This window comes from Dama dama, chromosome 12, assembly GCF_033118175.1.
Source record: "Dama dama isolate Ldn47 chromosome 12, ASM3311817v1, whole genome shotgun sequence".
In the NCBI taxonomy this organism is placed as follows: domain Eukaryota; kingdom Metazoa; phylum Chordata; class Mammalia; order Artiodactyla; family Cervidae; genus Dama; species Dama dama.
Genome location: NC_083692.1, coordinates 88,479,543 through 88,498,331, shown reverse-complemented (window position 1 = coordinate 88,498,331; position 18,789 = coordinate 88,479,543). Strand labels below are relative to the sequence as shown.

The following is an 18,789-nucleotide window of genomic DNA, read 5'->3' as shown; positions in this document are numbered from 1 at the left end:
TCTTGCTTCCTGATGTTACCTGGGCAGGGGAGGCAGAGTAACAAAATCCAGAGCAACAAAATCCAGGTGAAACATGGATCCCACAGAAGCAGGCAAGGGGTGTGAGAGTTTCCTTTCTACTGCCCATCTCTCTGCTCAAGGAGACAGATGTGGTTCAGACTGAGAGGGAGGAGATTCGTCTGGATTCTGTGGACAAGTGTCCTCCACCAGCTCTGAATTCACTCACCATCAGACGCCCTGGCTGTCGTTTCTCCTTCTCCATCATCATGGAATCCCTCTCATCATGGCAAGCGCACATGTCCGGTAACCCTCCCGTTACGTATTTTGTGGGTTATGCACTTGGCAAGGTTAATTTGATTCCAGAACATTGGTGGCCTTGTTCAGTCTGCTGTTAGGCCACAGGCCTTCAGAGGATGCAAACTGATGTCAGTATCCTTTTGGCAGAGCTCATCAGGAATAAAAATCTACTTCTAAAAAGAATAGTGCAAAATGTGTGAACTGAGAGTGCATGCTCAGCTTCTTCAGATTATCGGTGCTGCTGTCTCCCTTCAGAAGGGCAGCAAGTAGAGGGTGGAGGTAGGTGCCCACCTCTTCCCCCAGGTGAGTCAATGCAAATTCTGGGCTTGGGTCCCTGGACTGGGGGAAGGTGGATGCCCTCAGCAGGCTGACGGCTAGGAAGGATGGATTGGCAGGAGGACTCAGAATGCTTTCTGAGAAAGGAACAGGAAAGCTGGCAGAAGGCTGGTAAACCTGACCTGTTGTCTGCAAGGCTGCCATGAAAATGAGTAACGTGACCAGTAAGGATGATAGCTAACAGCATCCTTACCTGTCTCCCATGTATCCGGCTGTGCAGTGGCACTGCCCAGTCACGTGGTCACACTGTCCTCCGTGGTGGCAAGGACAGTCCTGGCTGCAGTTCTGGCCGAACGTCCCCGGTGGGCAGGGCTGGGCACACACTGCTCCCTGAAACACAGGAGGGAAGACCTGCAGAGGTGGTGCTTCTGAGATGTGATCCTGAGGCCACCTTCTTCTAGAAGTAGCACGGTTGCTACAGCCCAAGGGACCACCCCTATCCCTTAGAGGGACCTTCTCCCCAGTCACAGAAGCACAGAAAGTTGGACAGCATGACCCCAAAGCCACAGTTTAGAGATGGGCAGACTGAGACCCGTTTGCTTATCCAATCATTCAGCACGTATTTAATGAGCGCCTGTTGTGTACCAGACCCTGTACTAGACTCTAGGGATATGAAAACAGGTAAGATTCAATTCCTGTCCTTCCAGCCCACTGGGGAGAGAGACAAGAAAACAGGTAACTCGTGCACGGTGCTAGGTGCCCTCACACTGGTCCACGAGAAAGTGCTGAGGGAAAAGAAAGTGGAGATGTGATTAAACATGGTGGTATGGAAACATACATTTATCTCTACTTCTTTCCCAAACCCAGCTACCAGAAGAGTAAAGAGTAAACCCGGCTACCAGTACCAGGGGGAACACATAAACCTCCAAGGAGAAAAGGAAGGGGAGAGGGGACCATAGAGGACAAGAGGTATCACGCGGTGGAAGATGGACCGGCAGATAGAGGAACAGGATCTGCTGGAGTTTCTGCTTTCTCAGCAATGGCGAGCGCCTGCAAAGGGAGCGTGGGAAGATAAAGCCCAGAAAAGCTCAGGAATCAGAGATACCAGGGGCCTCTGAGGGTCAAGGCGCCGGTGTGCTGAAACAGGAGGAGTGTTTGGAGGCTTATAAACGAGGGAATTAGACCCAAGGTTTTTACCCCCATTTCAAATAGCCTTCCCAAGACTAGCAGTTTACTTTTAGGGAGGCTGACCCACGAACGCTTCAGACATAGGGACAGCAAGCGCAACCAAGGGGTGGGGGCCGTCAGAAACGGAGGTCTTGTGGGATCTGCCTGCATAAGTCAGACCCTCTGCTCTCTTCCCCTGCTCAGCCCCTACGATTCTAGTGACAGACTCTACTCCCTCTCTCAGGGTCCTGGAGGATTCGTTTCTGGGAACGCTGAGAGCTCAAGGGGAAAGACCTGCCGATACTGATATTTAAGGCTCCTATCAGTCAACAAGCCTGGCACCTCTCCTGCCCCTCTGGCTTCCAGCTGGCTTTTCCAAGGATTACGGTAAAACATGAACAGGAGACCAGAAATCAGCAAATACTTGAAATGAGGCTCTGAGTTGGGAGATGGTGGTAAAGCATGTTTTGGAGAAATATGGAGGGAAACTCCAGAAGAAACACCTAAAAAAATTGAATCTGGTATCTTTCAGGAGTAGGACCTGTCAGAGGGTCAGACAGAGGACTATTTTCCCTTCCTTCCAGTAGTAGCCTTGTGGTATGAGATACTGTATATAATTTTTTTTTTGTATATAATTTTAAAATTATTCATATGACTCTTTGGTCTTTATCAAATAGGAATAAACTTACTTTTGTCTCCTGCTGCCCTTTTAGCCTCTCCCACACCAGAGATGGTCATTTCTCTTATGGAGATCAAGGATTCTCCCACAATTAATTAATCAATTAGTTCAACACACAGTTATTAAGCACCGATAATTGCCAACCCTGAGGAAGCTAGTTTAGTCAGGAAAATCCTGCTGACCAGAGTCATCTATCAATATCATCCAATTTACTTGTAATGAATTAAGCAGTAGGCCTTTTAACTCAGATTTCTCCCCTACATATAAGTCAGATAGTGTGGGGCTGAGAGGGGGGCTGGGAGGGGCAGAGATGGACGATTGAGAGGTAGAGGCAGTAGCCGAGGATGGTGAGATGAGTGTGTATGAGGAGGGGGCAGGGAAAAGCTACTCAGATGACGGGTCCCTCTTCTTCCTGGAGGTGGTGGGGGTGGTACTTTGGGCTGCTTTTCTCACTGTACCCGACAAGTTCTAGGGATTCTTGAGGGAAGGGAGGAGTTCTTTATGGCCAGTTCTCTGCAATCCTGGGCTGGACGAGGATACTCTGACCCTGAAAAAACATTTTGAACCATTAAGGGAGCTGTGTTTATACCTCCTACATCCTCATCATGGAGCACAGTGGAGCCCTCCTATGCTTAAACACACACACACACACCCCATCCATCCATCCATCCATCCATCCTGCAGACCACAGACTCCCTTTTCTCTTCAGAGTTTCTGAGACATGATCAGGGTTCCCTGAAGAGCCCAATAGGAAAGTTTGCTTCCTTTCAACAATTCCTGGGGAAATCGAGCATCCTTGAGCCTTTTCTGGATGGGACGGTGAGCACCTCTCTCAGCCCCTGCTCAGTATTCCCCACCCACAGCACCCCGGGTCCCTATAATACTCAGTCCTCCTCAGGCTCGAGCTCCTGGGGCTGGAAGAATCTGCTACCTCAGAAGGGCTGCTGCCTGATAGGGTGGGAAGAACATTGGACTCAAAGTCAGGACTTGGGCTCAAACCCCAGGTCTGCCTCCTTCCAGATGGCCGAGTGAGGACAAGTCGTGTGATAGTTCTGAGCTGCAGTTTCCTCATCTCTAAAATGGGAGTGGCAACCCCCAGTGTCCCAGGTGATTATAAAGATTCAGTGGGAACAGAGATGGGAAGGAACCTTCATTAAATTAGAGATGAGTGGGCCCTTCATTAACACTCAACCCAAGCAGACCCCTGATGAGGTGGAGGTGGTAGGAGCCCAGTGTCACCTGGGACAGAGAAGAGTGGTGGAGGACCACATAACTGGTAGGTTACTGCTGGTTAGAAGAATAGCTTTTTGGGGAGAGACAGGGGAAGAGAGCAGACAGGAGAGTATCAGCCTGAAAAAGGGCTCTGATCTTATAGTTTCTTTCCTGCTATTATGAACTGTGTCCCCCAGGTTCACATATCCTAACTCCCAGCACCTTAGAATATGACCATGGCTGGAGACAGGGCCGTTAGAGAGGCAATAAAGTTAGTGAGGTCATCAGGGTGGCTCCTAGTCCAATAGACTGATGTCTTCATTGGGAGCAGAGATTAGCACACAGACAGGGCAGAGGGAAGGCCACGTGGAGATACAGGGAGAAGACCACCAGCTACAAACCAGGGGCTGAAGCCTGAGCAGGAACCAACTCTGCCAACACCTCAGTCTCAGACTTCCGGCCTCCCGAGCTGTGAGAAAACATTTCTGTTGTCGAAGCCCCCCAGTGTGTGCTACTTTGTTATGACAGCCCTAACACACCTGCCCTTTAGTCAGCTGAGTGAAGTCTCCTAGAGCGGCGGGATCTCGGGCAGTGTGGCATTTAGAAGGTGGGGGAGATGCAGTGAGGCAAGAGTCCTGCTCCTCAGGACTATATGGACCAAATGGTTCTGTCCAAATCTGGAAACCAGCTGCACATAAAGAAAACCATGGATAAATGGAGAATAAGAAAGGAGGGGGCCAAGATGGTGAGGGACTTGAGGTTAAGCCAATAAGACAATGCAGCCTCTCCAAGTATCTAATGATCACTGCTGTCCCGGGTGGAATGGATGCCCTCAGGGGAAAGTGCACAGTGGTTGGCTTGGGTGCTGTGGAAACGATCCAGGCCATACAGGTCAGGCTTGGAACTCCATGAACAAAACTTCCTAAACCTGAGCTTCTAGGATTTTACAAACACCTCTCTTTGCTCCTCCATGATGACTGGTTCTGTTTCCCAGCTCTTGAGGCCTGTTTTTTCCTGAGTGTATATGTGTGTGCACGCACATGTATGTGTCCAGCCTCCACCATCAGACTGGGAACTCCTAAGGCAGGTGATCATATCTCCTACCTCCCATCCATCTGCACTTCCCACTTACAGTGAACTCCTTACATCTGGGTCTCCTTCTCTGAAAGGTCTCAAAGCCCAGAAAGAGAGAGGAAACAGCTCCCTAGGCTCTTCACAGAGCCCCTCTGGGAACAGGCTCACCACAACTGAGCAAGAGCCGTGTCCTGTGGGCACACACCGGATTGCCCACACACCTCTGGGCATACCCCTACTGGCCAGGGGTCCCTGAGGAAGGGGCCTGGGGGACCAGGATTCCAGGCAGCTCCTCTCCAGGCCTGCATGAAGCCTTGGTTCTTTGCGGACCTGTTCTGTGTGAGTGAGCAATCGTACTCTTTAGATGTCTGAGTGCGGCTAAAGCCACGTGGGGCTGGCAGGCAAATGAGACAATGGAGGATAATAAAGGGAGGACCAGTCTGCCCTGCAACATCCCCTTGGCCCCAGCCCTCTCCCTGGGAGGGGTCTCAGGCCCCAGCAGCAGCTTCATTACACTGTGACTGCATGCACGAGAGGTATTAATAATTCATACAAATCTGCAAGTTAAATGCTCTGTCAAAAATAGAAATGCAATTGTCTACAATAAAATTAAAAACATGAAGTTCCTAATTCCAAAGGCTGCTATTGACAGAGTTTCCTGTCATCTGAAAGAACAAACCTCTCACTGTGTTGGGAGGGGAAAAAAATTATCTGTGTTGGTTTCCTCCCCACCTCCCTCTTCAATCACCAGCCTCCCTCAGTCTTCGATCTCTCTAGAGAGGACTTTACAGGTACAGGTCTGCCGGTGGCCTGTTCTCCCCCTGCCTCATCCTGATCTGACCTCACTGCCTGCTGCTGGGCCACTGGGGACGCAGCCTGCGAGTGATGGAATTCCGGAAGTTGGCTGGAGATGAGAGAGCCTTTACAGAGAGTGGTTCAGGGTGGGAGAAACAGGCAGGTGTGGGAGAGGCAGGAGCCACGTCATTCTCCTCAGAAAAGACAGAGACGGACGGGCACCGAGAGTGTGGATTCAGGAGTCGGAACACCTGCATTCCAGCTCCATCTCCCTCTTCCCCAGCTGTGTGGCCTTGGCCAGGTCACTTAGCCACTCTGGGCCTCAGCTGCCTCATCTGAGAAAGGAAGGTATTGACAGACCAGTGGTATTCAAGCCTCCTAAAGCTGGGAGGTCCTGTTTTTATGTGAAATCTTACCTAGAACCTCTTAGTAGATTAAAATGGAGACGTGGGGGTGTGTGGGTGCCAGAGCCCCAGTTGTTAGGCTCCTTGCTCCCACCTTCACCTCCAAGAAACCCTTGAGTTCTGTGAAACACAGAAGAAAATCCTATAGTCTGGATTGATTTGTTCCAAATGCAGACTTGAAGACAGGGTCGGCTGCTTCAGAATCATCAGGGGAGCTTATTAAAAAAAAAAAAAAGGAAGAGAGAGATCCTGGGCCCAGGACGGTCTACAGTGGAGTCTGGGAATCTGTATTAACCCCACCCCACCCCCATCCACTGCAACTCTGGTGCGCAGCCAGGTTGGGAAAAGGCTGGACGATATGATCCCCCATAGAGCAGGTTTTCTCCTGCTGTAAAGAATTCTGGCCAATCTGCCTGCGTCACAGGCCCTGTAGCCGTCCCTCCTGCAGCGCCCCCCCACCCCCCACCGTGACCTCGTGTTCACAGCCTCCTGAAATATCCTGCTCCTGCTCCACAGCCCTGTCCCTTCCTGGCTCCACAAAGCCTCGGGCCCCAGGGGAGGCAGCCGACTGTGTCACTGAGCTTCCCTGAAACAGGAAAATCAGCCTCAGTGACTCGCTGCTTCTGAGGGGCTTGGGACTGCGGAGGGTGGGGACACTGACGGGGGAACAGGCTGGCTTAAAGGAGGCTGTGGCTTGCCTGTGGCATCCAAGGACATAGAAAATGAATAACGGTAGAGCATTTCAGTGTTTGCAGGGCACCTGGGACCTACACTGCCCTCATCTGAGCCTTCTGCCAACCGTGCTGCTCTGACGCACGGGGCTGACTGTTTTTATGCCAGTTTGTTTTTGTTTTGGCCCCATCACCCGGCATATGGGATCTTAGCTCCCCGACCAGGGATCAGAGCCTCCCTCCCTGAAGTGGAAGTGTGGAGTTTTAACCACTGGTTCACCAGGGAAGCCCCTGATTTTATGCCAGTTTTACAGTTAGGGAAGCAGAGACTAGAATGATCGAGGGTTTTTTTTCAGGGCCAACACTGGATGTGAAGCCTGGATTCAGGCCTGTGATGTGATAAATCCCATCCCTCTCTCCCACAGTGGTTGTTTCCAGACAAGAGACCTGGACTGGTGGCGGCTACCTCAGAATCACCTGGAGCCCACATTAAGACACAGATCCTGAGGCCCACAGAATCAGAATATCTGTGTGCATCTGTGAGTATAGGGGTTGGAGCCTGGGAATCTGAAGTTCTATAAAGGCAGGGGGACCATGCCTGCTCTCTCCCTTCACCTACACCACCTCCATCCTTACACCATGGCCTTTTCACCACATCTCAGAGCCATAGCAGCTCAAGTGAGTATGCCGAAAGACAGAGACAACCTATGAGAAGAATTCAACCCCTTCGCACACAAGGGATCACAGGTTCAGAAAGGTTAAGCAACTTGCTTCAGATCACACAGCATTTAGATACGAGCCCCGGTAGTCAAACCTGTGTCCCTGGCCCCCCTGGCAGTGTCTAATGATCCCCATGACCATAAAGAGGAGGGAGGCTCTTCAGGATGGAAGAGGAATTTAGCCCTCCAGGGTGCATGCGAACGAGGGATGCTCAGACCTCTTACAGAGCCCCACCCGGATCCTGCAGGTCCACCTACCGTCCAGCCTGGGGGGCAGGCACACTCGCCAGTGATGTGGTGGCAGGTACCCCCATTCTGGCAGGGGCAGCGCAGCTCACAGTGAGCCCCATGGCTCCCAGGCGGGCAGAGCTCCTCGCAGCTGCATGGAGAAGCAGAGGTGTGAGAGGTGGCAGCATGTAAAGCCAGTCCCAAGGCTCCTGGGCTCCCTAGAAGTCAGTGAGTTTCTGGTCAATGTGAACTATACTAGGCACAAGTCCAGGAGGGGAAAGAGGGAGTCAGATAGTGTCCTTGGAGGCTGTGTGCTTGGGCCACTACTGGGGATGACTTAAGGGCTTTCAGTATAAAGAAGAGGGCTCTTCCGGGTGGGAAAGTGGAGGAAATCTTCCCTGAGAGGGAGACATTTCACTTGAGTCTTGAAGGTGAAGTTAGTTCCACTGGGAGAAGGGGAGGAAGGCTGAGCTGGGCAGAAGGACCAGGACAAGCAGAAAACCTGAGACGTAGCCATGAGTCCAGCCTTCGAGAATCTGCCTAGATTCTGAGAGAGGGAGAATGCGGGGCAGGCCTCCACTCCCTTCCAGGCTCTGGAAGGCTCTCAGCCCCCACAACAGGCTTCTCTAGAAGGACTGGGCACGGCTGAGATGCAGGGGAGGATCTGCATGTGGTCTTGGTCCTGGGCCTTAGCTCAATGCCTTGGCCCTGGAGCTGGTCGGACATGAGGGCAGGGAACCCCCTCCATCAGAGATGTATCTGCGGCCAGATTCCTTGGGCGCTCCCTCAGGGTCTAGGGCAGTTGAGGTGGCCACTGAGCCTTTGATAGGGTGGCAAGGAGAACGTCAATCTTGCCTCTGAGGGGTCACAACTACCCTGTCCATGCCGACTCCCTCTCCTGAAAACTGGATGAGGGGAAAAGGCAGGGGAAGAGGGCCAGGCACAGTAATCTCCCCAAATCTAAGCATGATATCTGCCGAAGGCCCTCACCTCTCTGTCTCAAATGGCCTGGAAGGCTCAGTAATGGCACTTGGATTATGATCAGAAGAGAATTCCAAGCCAAAATCTGGAGCTCAGATCAGGAAGGGTCTCCTAGAAGAAGGTTTAGCCAGCTTCTCTCGCCATGAGAGCATCCACCCACGAGTCCTCCAAGCCACTTCCAGTCCCCCTGGGCCCTGGACAGCAGGGATCTGAGAGCTGTGTGGGTGAGGCCGGGAGTTCAGCCTCTGCAGGACTTGGGGCCAGAGCGCAGGAGATGTTACAGCCAGGGCGTTCTTGATCCTTCACGTGTTCCCCATCCTACCCTCCCAGCCACCCCTCCGCGTGCGTCCCGGTGGGCTTTACTCACTAGACGCCGGTGTAGCCGGGCGCGCAGAGGCACTCGCCAGTGCGGGGGTCGCAGCCGGCGCCGTGGCGGCACTGGCACGGCAGCTGGCAGCCCTTGCCGTGGGTGCCCGGCGCGCAGAGCTCCTCGCAGCGCCAGCCTCGGAAGCCGGCGGCGCACACGCAGGCGCCCGTGATGGGGTTGCACAGGGCCCCGTTCTGGCACTGGCACCGGTTGCTGCAATGCGGGCCCCAGTGGTCGCTATCGCAGCCTGTAAGAGAGGAGCGGGTCAGGACGGAAGGATCCCCGTGGACTCTCCTGGATGGGGGCTGGGACCAGCCTTCCCATCTCTGCATCACTCTTCCCTGGACAGGAGGCAGCAAGGGGGTTCTGGGGGTGGGGGAGCATTCACCAATAATCTCCATCAGCTGGTCATCAACCTCTACCCACCTCCCCTAAATAATCCAACAAGCTCAGAAGCTTCTTTTCTCAATGCATCTCTTAGTCAGGGTCATTCCAGTCCAACCAAGACTGGTCAATCCAGTCTCCCAAACCCCTCTTCTGTACGGAAACTCTGGAACCATAAGCTATTTAACCTTTGCCGAACTCTTCTTGGTGGGCTCTCTCTCCCTCTCAGCCAGGCCCTTTCTCTTCGAGCCTGCCTCCCCTCTTCTCTGTGACTCTGCCCTCCCTCTTGGTGTTGCCCCAGCCCAGCTCCCATCTCTCTCTTTCCACCTCTTCCTGAAACATTACTTTGTCTCACAGCTTGCATCTCACTCTCTGTGAACACGTCTTCTAACTCCCTGCCCCTCCCTGGGCTCCACTCCCTTCCCATCTCTCTTTCATGCTGCGTCTCCCTACCAGTAATGCCGACACCCCCTGCTTCCTTCATCTTCAGTTCAATCTCATACTTTCTAAGCAGCTAACTGCAGAAGGGGCAGGAAAAAGAAATGTTTCCCTGGGAGGTGACAGACAGCCTTGAAGATCTTTATATGTAATTAAATGTTTCACAGAGTGATAGCTGAGCCAGCTTTGCAGAAATTCACACTCTGTGGCTGGGGAGAGGGGCTGAATGGCAGTCTTCAGGTAGGTCACCCAGCCTGCTACCACTCCCTAGCCTGACCCTCACCTGACGCATACAGGACACAACAACAAGATGTCCTCAACTCTAACCCCATTCTCTCAAATCCTGGAGTAGGGGTGCACGTGGAGTTCAGGCAAGGACAGGCATAAATAATGTACTAGGAGATGTTCAATGGAGAAAAACACTGCTCCCAGCTAAGGAATCAGGCTCTTCCTAGAAGAGATGGCACCTGAAGTGGACCATAAAAGACGTCCATCAGAGTGATCAAAATGTCCCGTGTTACCATGGAAAATCCCTCATTCTGAGAAATCTCTCAGTGCTGGGCAAACTGGGATGGCTAGAGACCCTATTGCCTGAAGATAAGGAGATGATTAGTTGACCTTTGTGCTCCAATGCTTCTAGGGTTTAGACTCTCAGAAAGAAAAGGGGGCAGGCGAGTGGGATTGGGGAAGGTGTCCCAGGGGTCGGCTCAGTAAGAGCAAACAGACGGTGGTACTCAAGTGTTGGATATGGACAAAAGCACAAGGTTCCAGTGAAGCCAGTGAGTACATGGGATCTTTGGGAACCACAAGGGTGATGGAGAATCACTTTATCAGCCCCACCAATCCTCCTGCATTACCTCCCACTTGCTAACAAAAGTCAAGTGGTCAAAGTCATGGAAACTGTCCATCACTTTTAGTAGATGGAACCACCCTAGGCCTGGAATCCCAATCACCCTCATCCCTTTTTCATTATGCCCCCAATACACATACAAACTGAGCTGACAAATTCTGAGTGGGCCTCACCCTGCATTTTCCACTTGGTACTACAGTGAGTGAGGCAAAAACCAAGTCCAACAGCCAAAGCAATTTTGAGAAAGAAGATAGCATAACCCTTTCTAATTTCAAACAAAGCCATAATAACACAAATAGTATGACACTGCTGTAAAAACAGAAAAAGAGCCCAGAAGAAACCTATGCATATATAGTCAATTAACTCATGACAAAGGGGCCAAGAATATACAGTGGGTAAAGAGACAGTCTCTTCAATACATGGTGTTGGAAAAACTGGACAGCCACACCCAAAAGAATGAAACTGGACCTCCATCTAACACCATATGTAAAAATCAACTCAAAATGGATTAGAGACTTGAATGTAGGACCAGAACCAAAGAACTCCTAAAGACAACATAGGTAATAATCTCCTTGATATTGGTCTCAGCAATGACTTTTTGGAGTTGACACTAAAAGCAAAGGCAACTGAAGCAAAATCAACAAGTGGGACTACATTAACTATGAAGCTTTTATGAAGCAAAGGAAACCAACACAATGAAAAGGCAAACTACCAATGGGAGAAAATATTTGCAAATCACATATCTGATAAGGGGTTAATATCCGAAATACATAAAGTACTTTTACAACTAAGTAGCAAAATAAATAAATATAAACTCAACCCCAAACAATCTGATTAAAAAATGGACAGAGGATCTCAATAGACATTTTCACAAAGAAAACATGCAGATGACCAACAGGTACTGGAATAGATGCTCGTAATTATCAGGGAAATGCAAATCAAAACCACACCAAGATATTACTTCACTCCTGGTAGGTTAGCTACTATCCAAAAGACAAGAAATAGCAAGTGTTTGCAAAGATGTGGAGAAAAAGAAACTTCTGTGCATAGTTGGTGGGAATGTAAGTTGGTACAACCACTATGGAAAACAGTATGGAGGTTCCTCAAAAACTTAAAATAGAACTACTATATAGTCCAGCAATTCTACACCTGGGTATTTATCTGAAAGAAATGAAAACACTAACTTGAAAAGATATCTGCACCCCCATGATCACTGCAGCATTATTCACACAAGTCAAGATACAGAAGCAAACTAAATGTTCGTCAGTGGATGAATAGATAAAGAAAATGTGTATACATGCACACACACATGTATGCACGCATATATGTGTATACTCACAGATGTACAAAACAATATTATTCAGCCACAAAAAATAAGGAAATCTTGCCATTTGTGACAATGTGGGTAGACAGTGAGGGCATTATGCTAAGTGAAATAAGTCAGACAGAGAAAGACAAATACCATACAATCTCACTTATATGTGGAGTCTAAAAAGCAATGAACAAAAATAGAACTCATGGATACAGAGAACAGTTTGGTGGTTGTCAAAGGCAAGTAGCAGGTAAAAGGGGCAAGGTGGTCAAAAGGTACCAACTTCCAGTTATAAGATAAGTAAGTTCAGGGGATGTAACATACAGCATGGTGACTATAATTAATAATTCTGTATTGTATATTTGAGAGTTGCTAAAAGAGAAGATCTTGAAAGTTCTTATCACAAGAAAAAAATTTGTAACTACATGTGATATTAACTATACCTACAGTGGTTATTGGAGAAGGAAGTGGCAACCCACTCCAGTATTCTTGCCTGGAAAATCTCATGGACTGAGAATCCTGGTAGGCTACAGTCCATGGGGTCGCAAAGAGTCAGACACAACTGAGCGACTTCACTTCACTTCACTTCACAGTGGTGATTATTTCACAATATATACAAACGTTGAACCATTTTGCTGTGACCTGAAACTAATATAAAGTTATATGTCAATTATATCTCAATAAAAAACTGAGTACAGTTATCATGACAGCCTGCACTCACACTGTAAGAGGCTCACAGGGCAGAGAGTGGGGGAGCACGGAGCAGTCATGTGTCTCCCACGTCACCTTCTCTCTGGAACATCTACTCAGCAAATGGAAAGACTAGCAGAATTACCTAGTGTATCATTTCTCTATCTCTTTTTGTTGCCAAGCACATATAGCCAAATTTGCATGAGTTTAACATACATATGATGTGACTCCATTGTAGTAATAATCACCACCACATTTTACATGCTCACTTGTGACACTTAAAATGGTGTGAATTTGATTTTATTATTTCTCCATTTTACAGATGAGGAAATAAAGGATCGGGGAAATTATGTGACTACCCGAGGTTATAGTCAAGGGTAGGCCAGGCCACTGCCCTCAGGCCTTGGCTCTGTGTTGAATTGTTGGAGTCCAGAGCCAGCTGGTCCTTGGTGCATCCCAGGGCAGACAGTTACATTTCACTTATCACAGGGGACCTCCATTCACTGTATCACAACCAAAACCCAGTAAGAAGTAAAACTATGCCTCTGATGAGGGATCTGGATATTGTCATGAAGTCCATGAACTAGCACTTGAGTGCTTTCATTCTTTCACTTGTTCATTCAACCAATATTTAGCAAACACCTAGGGTCAGAAAGTGTCCCACCCTCTTGGAGTTACAATTGAGTGGGGACAGAGCCTTGGGGGGAGCATTTATGGAATCCTGTGGAAGTGCCATGATAAGGGCAGTTCAGGGCATTAGAGAAGAGCATGGAAATGGAATTCCATTAAGCCTGATCTGGGTTCTCAGATCACAGATTGGGGAGTGTGAGTTTGTGTGTGCATGCATATATGTTGTATTTATATGTGTGTATGTATGTTTTATGTGGCTCCAAAAAAAAAAAAAAGAAAAAAAAAAGCAAGAGCTCTATTCACAGTAGGAGCCCATGAAATAAACAGAAAACATCTGTAGACTGAAAAAGCAAAGTAACTCGGAGTCACTACATAAGAGCAAATAACCCCTCACATCCAAATTGACAGGAAGTCGTTCCATTCAATTTAGAATATTCTGATTAAGGAGGCAGGGAAGTGTGTAATCCATTCCATAGACATTCCCTCTAGAGTGATTAAGTGGGAAAAAAAAGTTAGGGTTCACAGGGATAAGCTTCAGTTATCTTAGAAAATCTACTTAAAAACACCTCATTCCCTACAATGACAGAGAAATGAGGCAGTAAGTCAATTATCTACCCTGTTGAAGGTGAATAAAAACTATCATCATTAAAATTACAACAAGACTTCACATTCTTTCACAGACAATTGCAAACTCTTTCCAATTTAGCTTTGGAATGTCACCCCCTCACTGACTGTTTTTCTGTCTCAGTCACAGATGCTCCTTCCTAATTATATTTGGCTTTGGGTGAATTTTTCAAGTGGGTGTATCTTCTCTGGACAGTGAGTGAGGGCTTAGGGGCACCCGAAAGCCTGTGGCCTGTCTTGTTCTGTTCCTTGAGTCCGGCCAGCTCTTGCCCTTCTCAGCCTGTGCCTCCCCAGCTGACCCCTCGGTGGGGCTGGGCCCAGGTCTGGGTGCTCCACCGCCCCCACAAGGGGAGGGGCTCCATCTCTCTCTCAAACTCGGACCTTCAGCACAGACATACTTTCAAATTTCTAACAACACTTGAAAGAGCAGTGAATACATGCCAGGCCATAAGATAAAGGTGTAAAGTCAAATTTCTCAATTCTCACAACAGGGGACTTCCCTGATGGTCCAGTGGTTAACAATCTCTCTTCCAATGCTGGGGACACAGGTTTGATCCCTGGTTGGAGAACTAAGATCCTACATTGCTGCAGAGAGGCTAAGCCTGTGTGCCACAACTACCGAGCCCACACGCTCTGGAGCCCATGTGCCACAACTAGAGAGTCTGTGCACTGCAGTGACGATCCCGCATGCTGAAACTAAGACCCAACACAGTCAAACAAATGTGTCTGTGTTAGACGCTCTGTCGTGTCTGACTCTTTGTGACCCATGGACTGTAGCCCGCCAGGCTCCTCTGTCCATGGGATTCTCCAGGCAAGTATACTGGAGTGGATTGCCATTCCCTTCTCCAGAGGATCTTCCCGGCCCAGGGATCGAACCCTGGTCTCCTGCATTGCAGGCTGATTCTTTACCAACTAAGCCACGAGGGAAGCCCGTCAAATAAATAAACATAAAAAAGAATAGGAGCCTACAAATCAAAATAACATTAAAAATATTTTCACAACAATCGCTTTAGAGCTGGTGCTATTCATATCCCCATTTTGCAGATTAGGAAACAGAGGCCAGGGAGGTGAACAATCTTGTCCAAGGTCACACAGCTGGGGGGTGACTAGGTACCTGAGCTCTAACCCCTGCTGTCCTGCTAGGCACGGCCTGGTGTTGATGGAAGAGAGGACGGGGGATGTCGGTGGCCAGCCTGGGCTTAGATGGCCACCGTGGGTGACTCACAGGAAGATGTGAGAACAGAGGCTTATTTTCCACACTGGTCTTATCCAGGAACTGGTTCAGGTGGGAGTGCTGGTCGTCAGGCCCAGGTTTCTCATGACTGGCCCTATTTCCTGTAATTTTATCCTCTTCAGATAATTTATTTCTTCTGAACTTTTTCTATTGTCATATAACATGTATAACACACATTTAGCCATTTGAATCATTCTTAAAGTGTACAGTCAATTCAGCGGCATTAATGACACTCACGGTTTAAGCAGCTATCACCGCTATTTCCAAAACTTTGCCATCACCCTCAACTGGAACTTTGGAACCATGAAGCAATAATTCCACATCCCCTCCTCCCATCTGGCAAGTTCTAATCTACCTTCTGTCTCTATGAATTTGCTTCAACTAGATATTTCACATAAATGGAATCATACAAAATTAGTCCTTTGTGTCTGGCATCTATCATTGAACATACCGTTTTCAAGGTTGTTCTACAATGTAGCAGGTACCTGTATTTCATTCCTTTTTATGACCGAATAGTATTCTATTGTATACATACGCCACGTTTTGTTTATCCATGCATCTCTTGAGCGACACTTGGGTTCTTTTCACTGTTTGGCTATTGTCAATAATGACGCTATGAACATGGGTGTCTCAAGGACCTTCTTAGAGAATAAGTCCCCAAAGGTCACTTATTAAAGGCACAATGTGCTGTGTTTTTAATGCCTTTATTGCCTTTCTCTATCAGGAGCAATAACTTGGTTGACCATTGCTTTTCTGTCGCCACTTCTATATAAGCAGATTTAGGCGTCTCTACTAGCCTTGGGGTCCCCATCGGTTACAGCAGGGGCAGCTGGGAGTTCTTGTTTGCAGCTCCCCTGTCCCTCACATGCACACATAGTCTTACCCATTATCCACCCCAGAGCTGGGCACAGGCCAACTGGTTGTGCCAATAAGGGTGCTTGGCCAGCCCTTCTCCAGCGACCCAAGAGCCCCCTCCCAGTCACTCATGTCCTCAGACAGTGGTCCTCTGCCTGGATGCTTGCCAGCATTACCCTGGAGGTTTTGGAAACCTCTCAGGCCTAGGTTTCAGCCCTGGACATTCTGATATAATTATTCTGGAGTGGCAGGGCCCAAGGACAGGGCATTTTAAAAAGCTCAGCAGGTGAGGACTACTGTCTTTAGGGTGATCTGTGTTCTCACGGGTCCTCTCAGGGAGATGGGCAGGAGGATGGGAGAGATGGATAGTTCCTCCCATTCCAGAGATGGCAATCCTGAGACTTAGCAAGGAGGAGGATTGGTTGCTGATGCAAAGGTCAAGAGGTAAGAAGGAACTTGGAACCCAATGGCCCTGAGCTGCCCTGGCCTGTACCAGAGTCTGGACCAAGGTCCCCACGTACCCTCCTCCTTAGCAGTGAAAGTCAGAGCATATCCCAGGAGTGGCCCACAGCCCCGAGTCTGCTCCTCTTAGTCCCCATGCCTCCAGCCACCCCGAGAAGAAGTGGGCGAGCTGCCAGGTCATGGGATTACTCCTGAGTTTACAAAGCAGCAGGCGTGGACGCAGAGACAGGGCAGCAGCCACTGGAAACCATTTCAGCTGCTAAATAAAGTCACTTCCCAGTGAGCAAGGCCGTTAGTCTACTGACTGGCCCCAATAAAAGCCCTGGCAAATCCTCAAAGGCTAAGCCCGTCTGCTTTTTCCAGATCCAAGATGCAGTTTTGAGGGAGCATTAAAGGGTGGGTTGGAGCCAACGCTGGACAATCTTGGGCAGACCCTGCTCCTCTCTGGGCTTCTGTGTTCTTGCATGTAAAATGACAAATCTGGACCGGTGGGTCTTGTTCAGCGTGGGTCACCCTCCCCAGGAGGGCACCTGGAGATGGGGGAGGGAGGGAGGGAGGGATTAGGCCGTCACAAGTGCTCAGGGACAGTCCTGCACAATGAACTATGCCCTCCAAGCGCCAGTGGCGGCTGCATTTGTTGTTCAATCGCTCAGTCGTGTCCGACTCTTTGCGATCCCACGGACTGCAGCACCTCAGGCTTCCCTGTCCATAACCAACTCCTGGGGTTTGCTCAAATCGATGTCCACTGAGTCAGTGATGCCATCCAACCATCTCATACTCTGTCGCCCCCTTCTCCTCCTGCCCTCAAGCTTTCCCAGTATCAAAGTCTTTTACAGTGAGTCAGCTTTTTGCATCAGGTAGCCAAAATATTGGAACTTTAGCTGCAGCATGAGAAACACCAGTATGGGGTAGGGGAGGGCTGGATTGGGGTTTGGGGTTAGCAGATTCAAACTATTGTATATAGAACAGATAAACATCAAGGTCCTTCTATATAACACAGGGAACTATATTCAATATCCTGTGAGAAACCAGAGTGGAAAAGAAAAAAAAAAAAGAAACACCAATAGGTATATGCTGGGGTCTCTTCCCATTCTGGGGTGACTCTATGCTCTGTTGCTCACTGTCTGCACTTGAGAACAGGCCAGAGGGGACAGGGTAGACGGTATGTTTGCCCTTGTGTGGAAAGGAAAATTCGAGGTGGTTACCCAGGCTCTGAGCCAGGCCATGGCTCTGTTCCCTATCTCTCCACCACTTAAATGGCTGGAATTAAATATTAATAGACTAAGGTGCTGTAGATTAAAACTCAAATCTCCTGACACAGTTCCTAAGCCTAGCAGATGCCTACTGCACAGGATTATAATGATGTACCATTAGCTCTTAGTGATCTGTTTATTACATTTGTTACTCTCTGTTATTTAACCATGCTGTCTACATCTCCCTTTAAGGGAAGGCAGAATTCACCACGGCTGCATGGAATGCAGGCTGCCTCTCCATTTCCACTGGTTCCCAAAGGCCACCGTGGAGGAGTAAACATACACACAGCAAAACCCTAACCCCATGAGCCTCCTATCGGACCATCTGTATTCTCCTAGGGGTTGTTTCACCTAATCCTTTTACTAAACCTGTGCCATTAGTTCATACCTGGCCTTGTTTCAAAGAGAATTTGAGACAAACCATGTGGGGTAGATTATTATCCCATTTTCAATAAAGAAAATTGAGGCTCAAAGACATGAAATAAGTAAATCAGAGTTTCTCGATCTCAGCATGATTGACACTTGGGGACAGAAAATTCTTCGTCATGGGAGTGTCCTGCTCATTATAGGATGTTTAATAGCATCCCTGGCCTTCACCCACTGGAGGCTGGTAGCACCCCCTCCTCCACAGCCAAGAATGTCTCTGGATATTGACAAATGTCTCCTTGGGGGAAAAGGTACCCCAAACTCCAAAAGGCAGCGTTCAAAGACTGGTTTTCTTAGCTCTTGGTTTCAGCGGGCATCTTGTACACCCTCTACAATTTCCAAGTCAGGAAACTGATCAGAGGGCCAAGTGATTTACCTGTGGTCACAGTGGAGAACTAGATTTGAAACTACCTGGCCAGGTTGATCTAAAACTCTTTCCATCCCCCCACACCAGCTTCAGGGCTCATTTATTTGCTTGTCAAACAACTTTTGAGAACTAGACAATCAAACAGAAACACTGGCCCGTCAGAACTGGGGATGATGGAGGGGTGCTGGGAAGCCCATTGCTGGGGCAGCTACAACTAGAAAGAGTGCCCATTGTCAGGTCAGAGGGCTTGGGTGCTGGCTGGGTCTTGGGTAACAGGGCAGGAGGAGGGAACGAAGCCAGTGGGTACATCAAAACACCCTGAGCAAAGTCAGTGGCTTTGGCTCATTACCTTCCCCATCTTCATTGCCACAGCTTCCACCAGAGCTCCAGGCAA

The 18,789-nt window shown here is 48.9% G+C and overlaps 1 protein-coding gene across 1 annotated transcript in view; it reads right to left on the bottom strand.

Moving 5' to 3' along the window:
- The window catches only part of MEGF11 (multiple EGF like domains 11), a 379,572-nt gene that overhangs the window by 75,270 nt on the left and 285,513 nt on the right, over positions 1 to 18,789 (bottom strand). The window contains exons 6-8 of the mRNA XM_061158024.1: positions 8,871 to 9,117; positions 7,553 to 7,673; positions 827 to 963 (exon numbers count right to left, since the gene is read on the bottom strand). Coding sequence (XP_061014007.1) covers positions 827 to 963; positions 7,553 to 7,673; positions 8,871 to 9,117 — 505 coding nt within the window. The remainder of the gene's footprint in view (positions 1 to 826; positions 964 to 7,552; positions 7,674 to 8,870; positions 9,118 to 18,789) is intronic.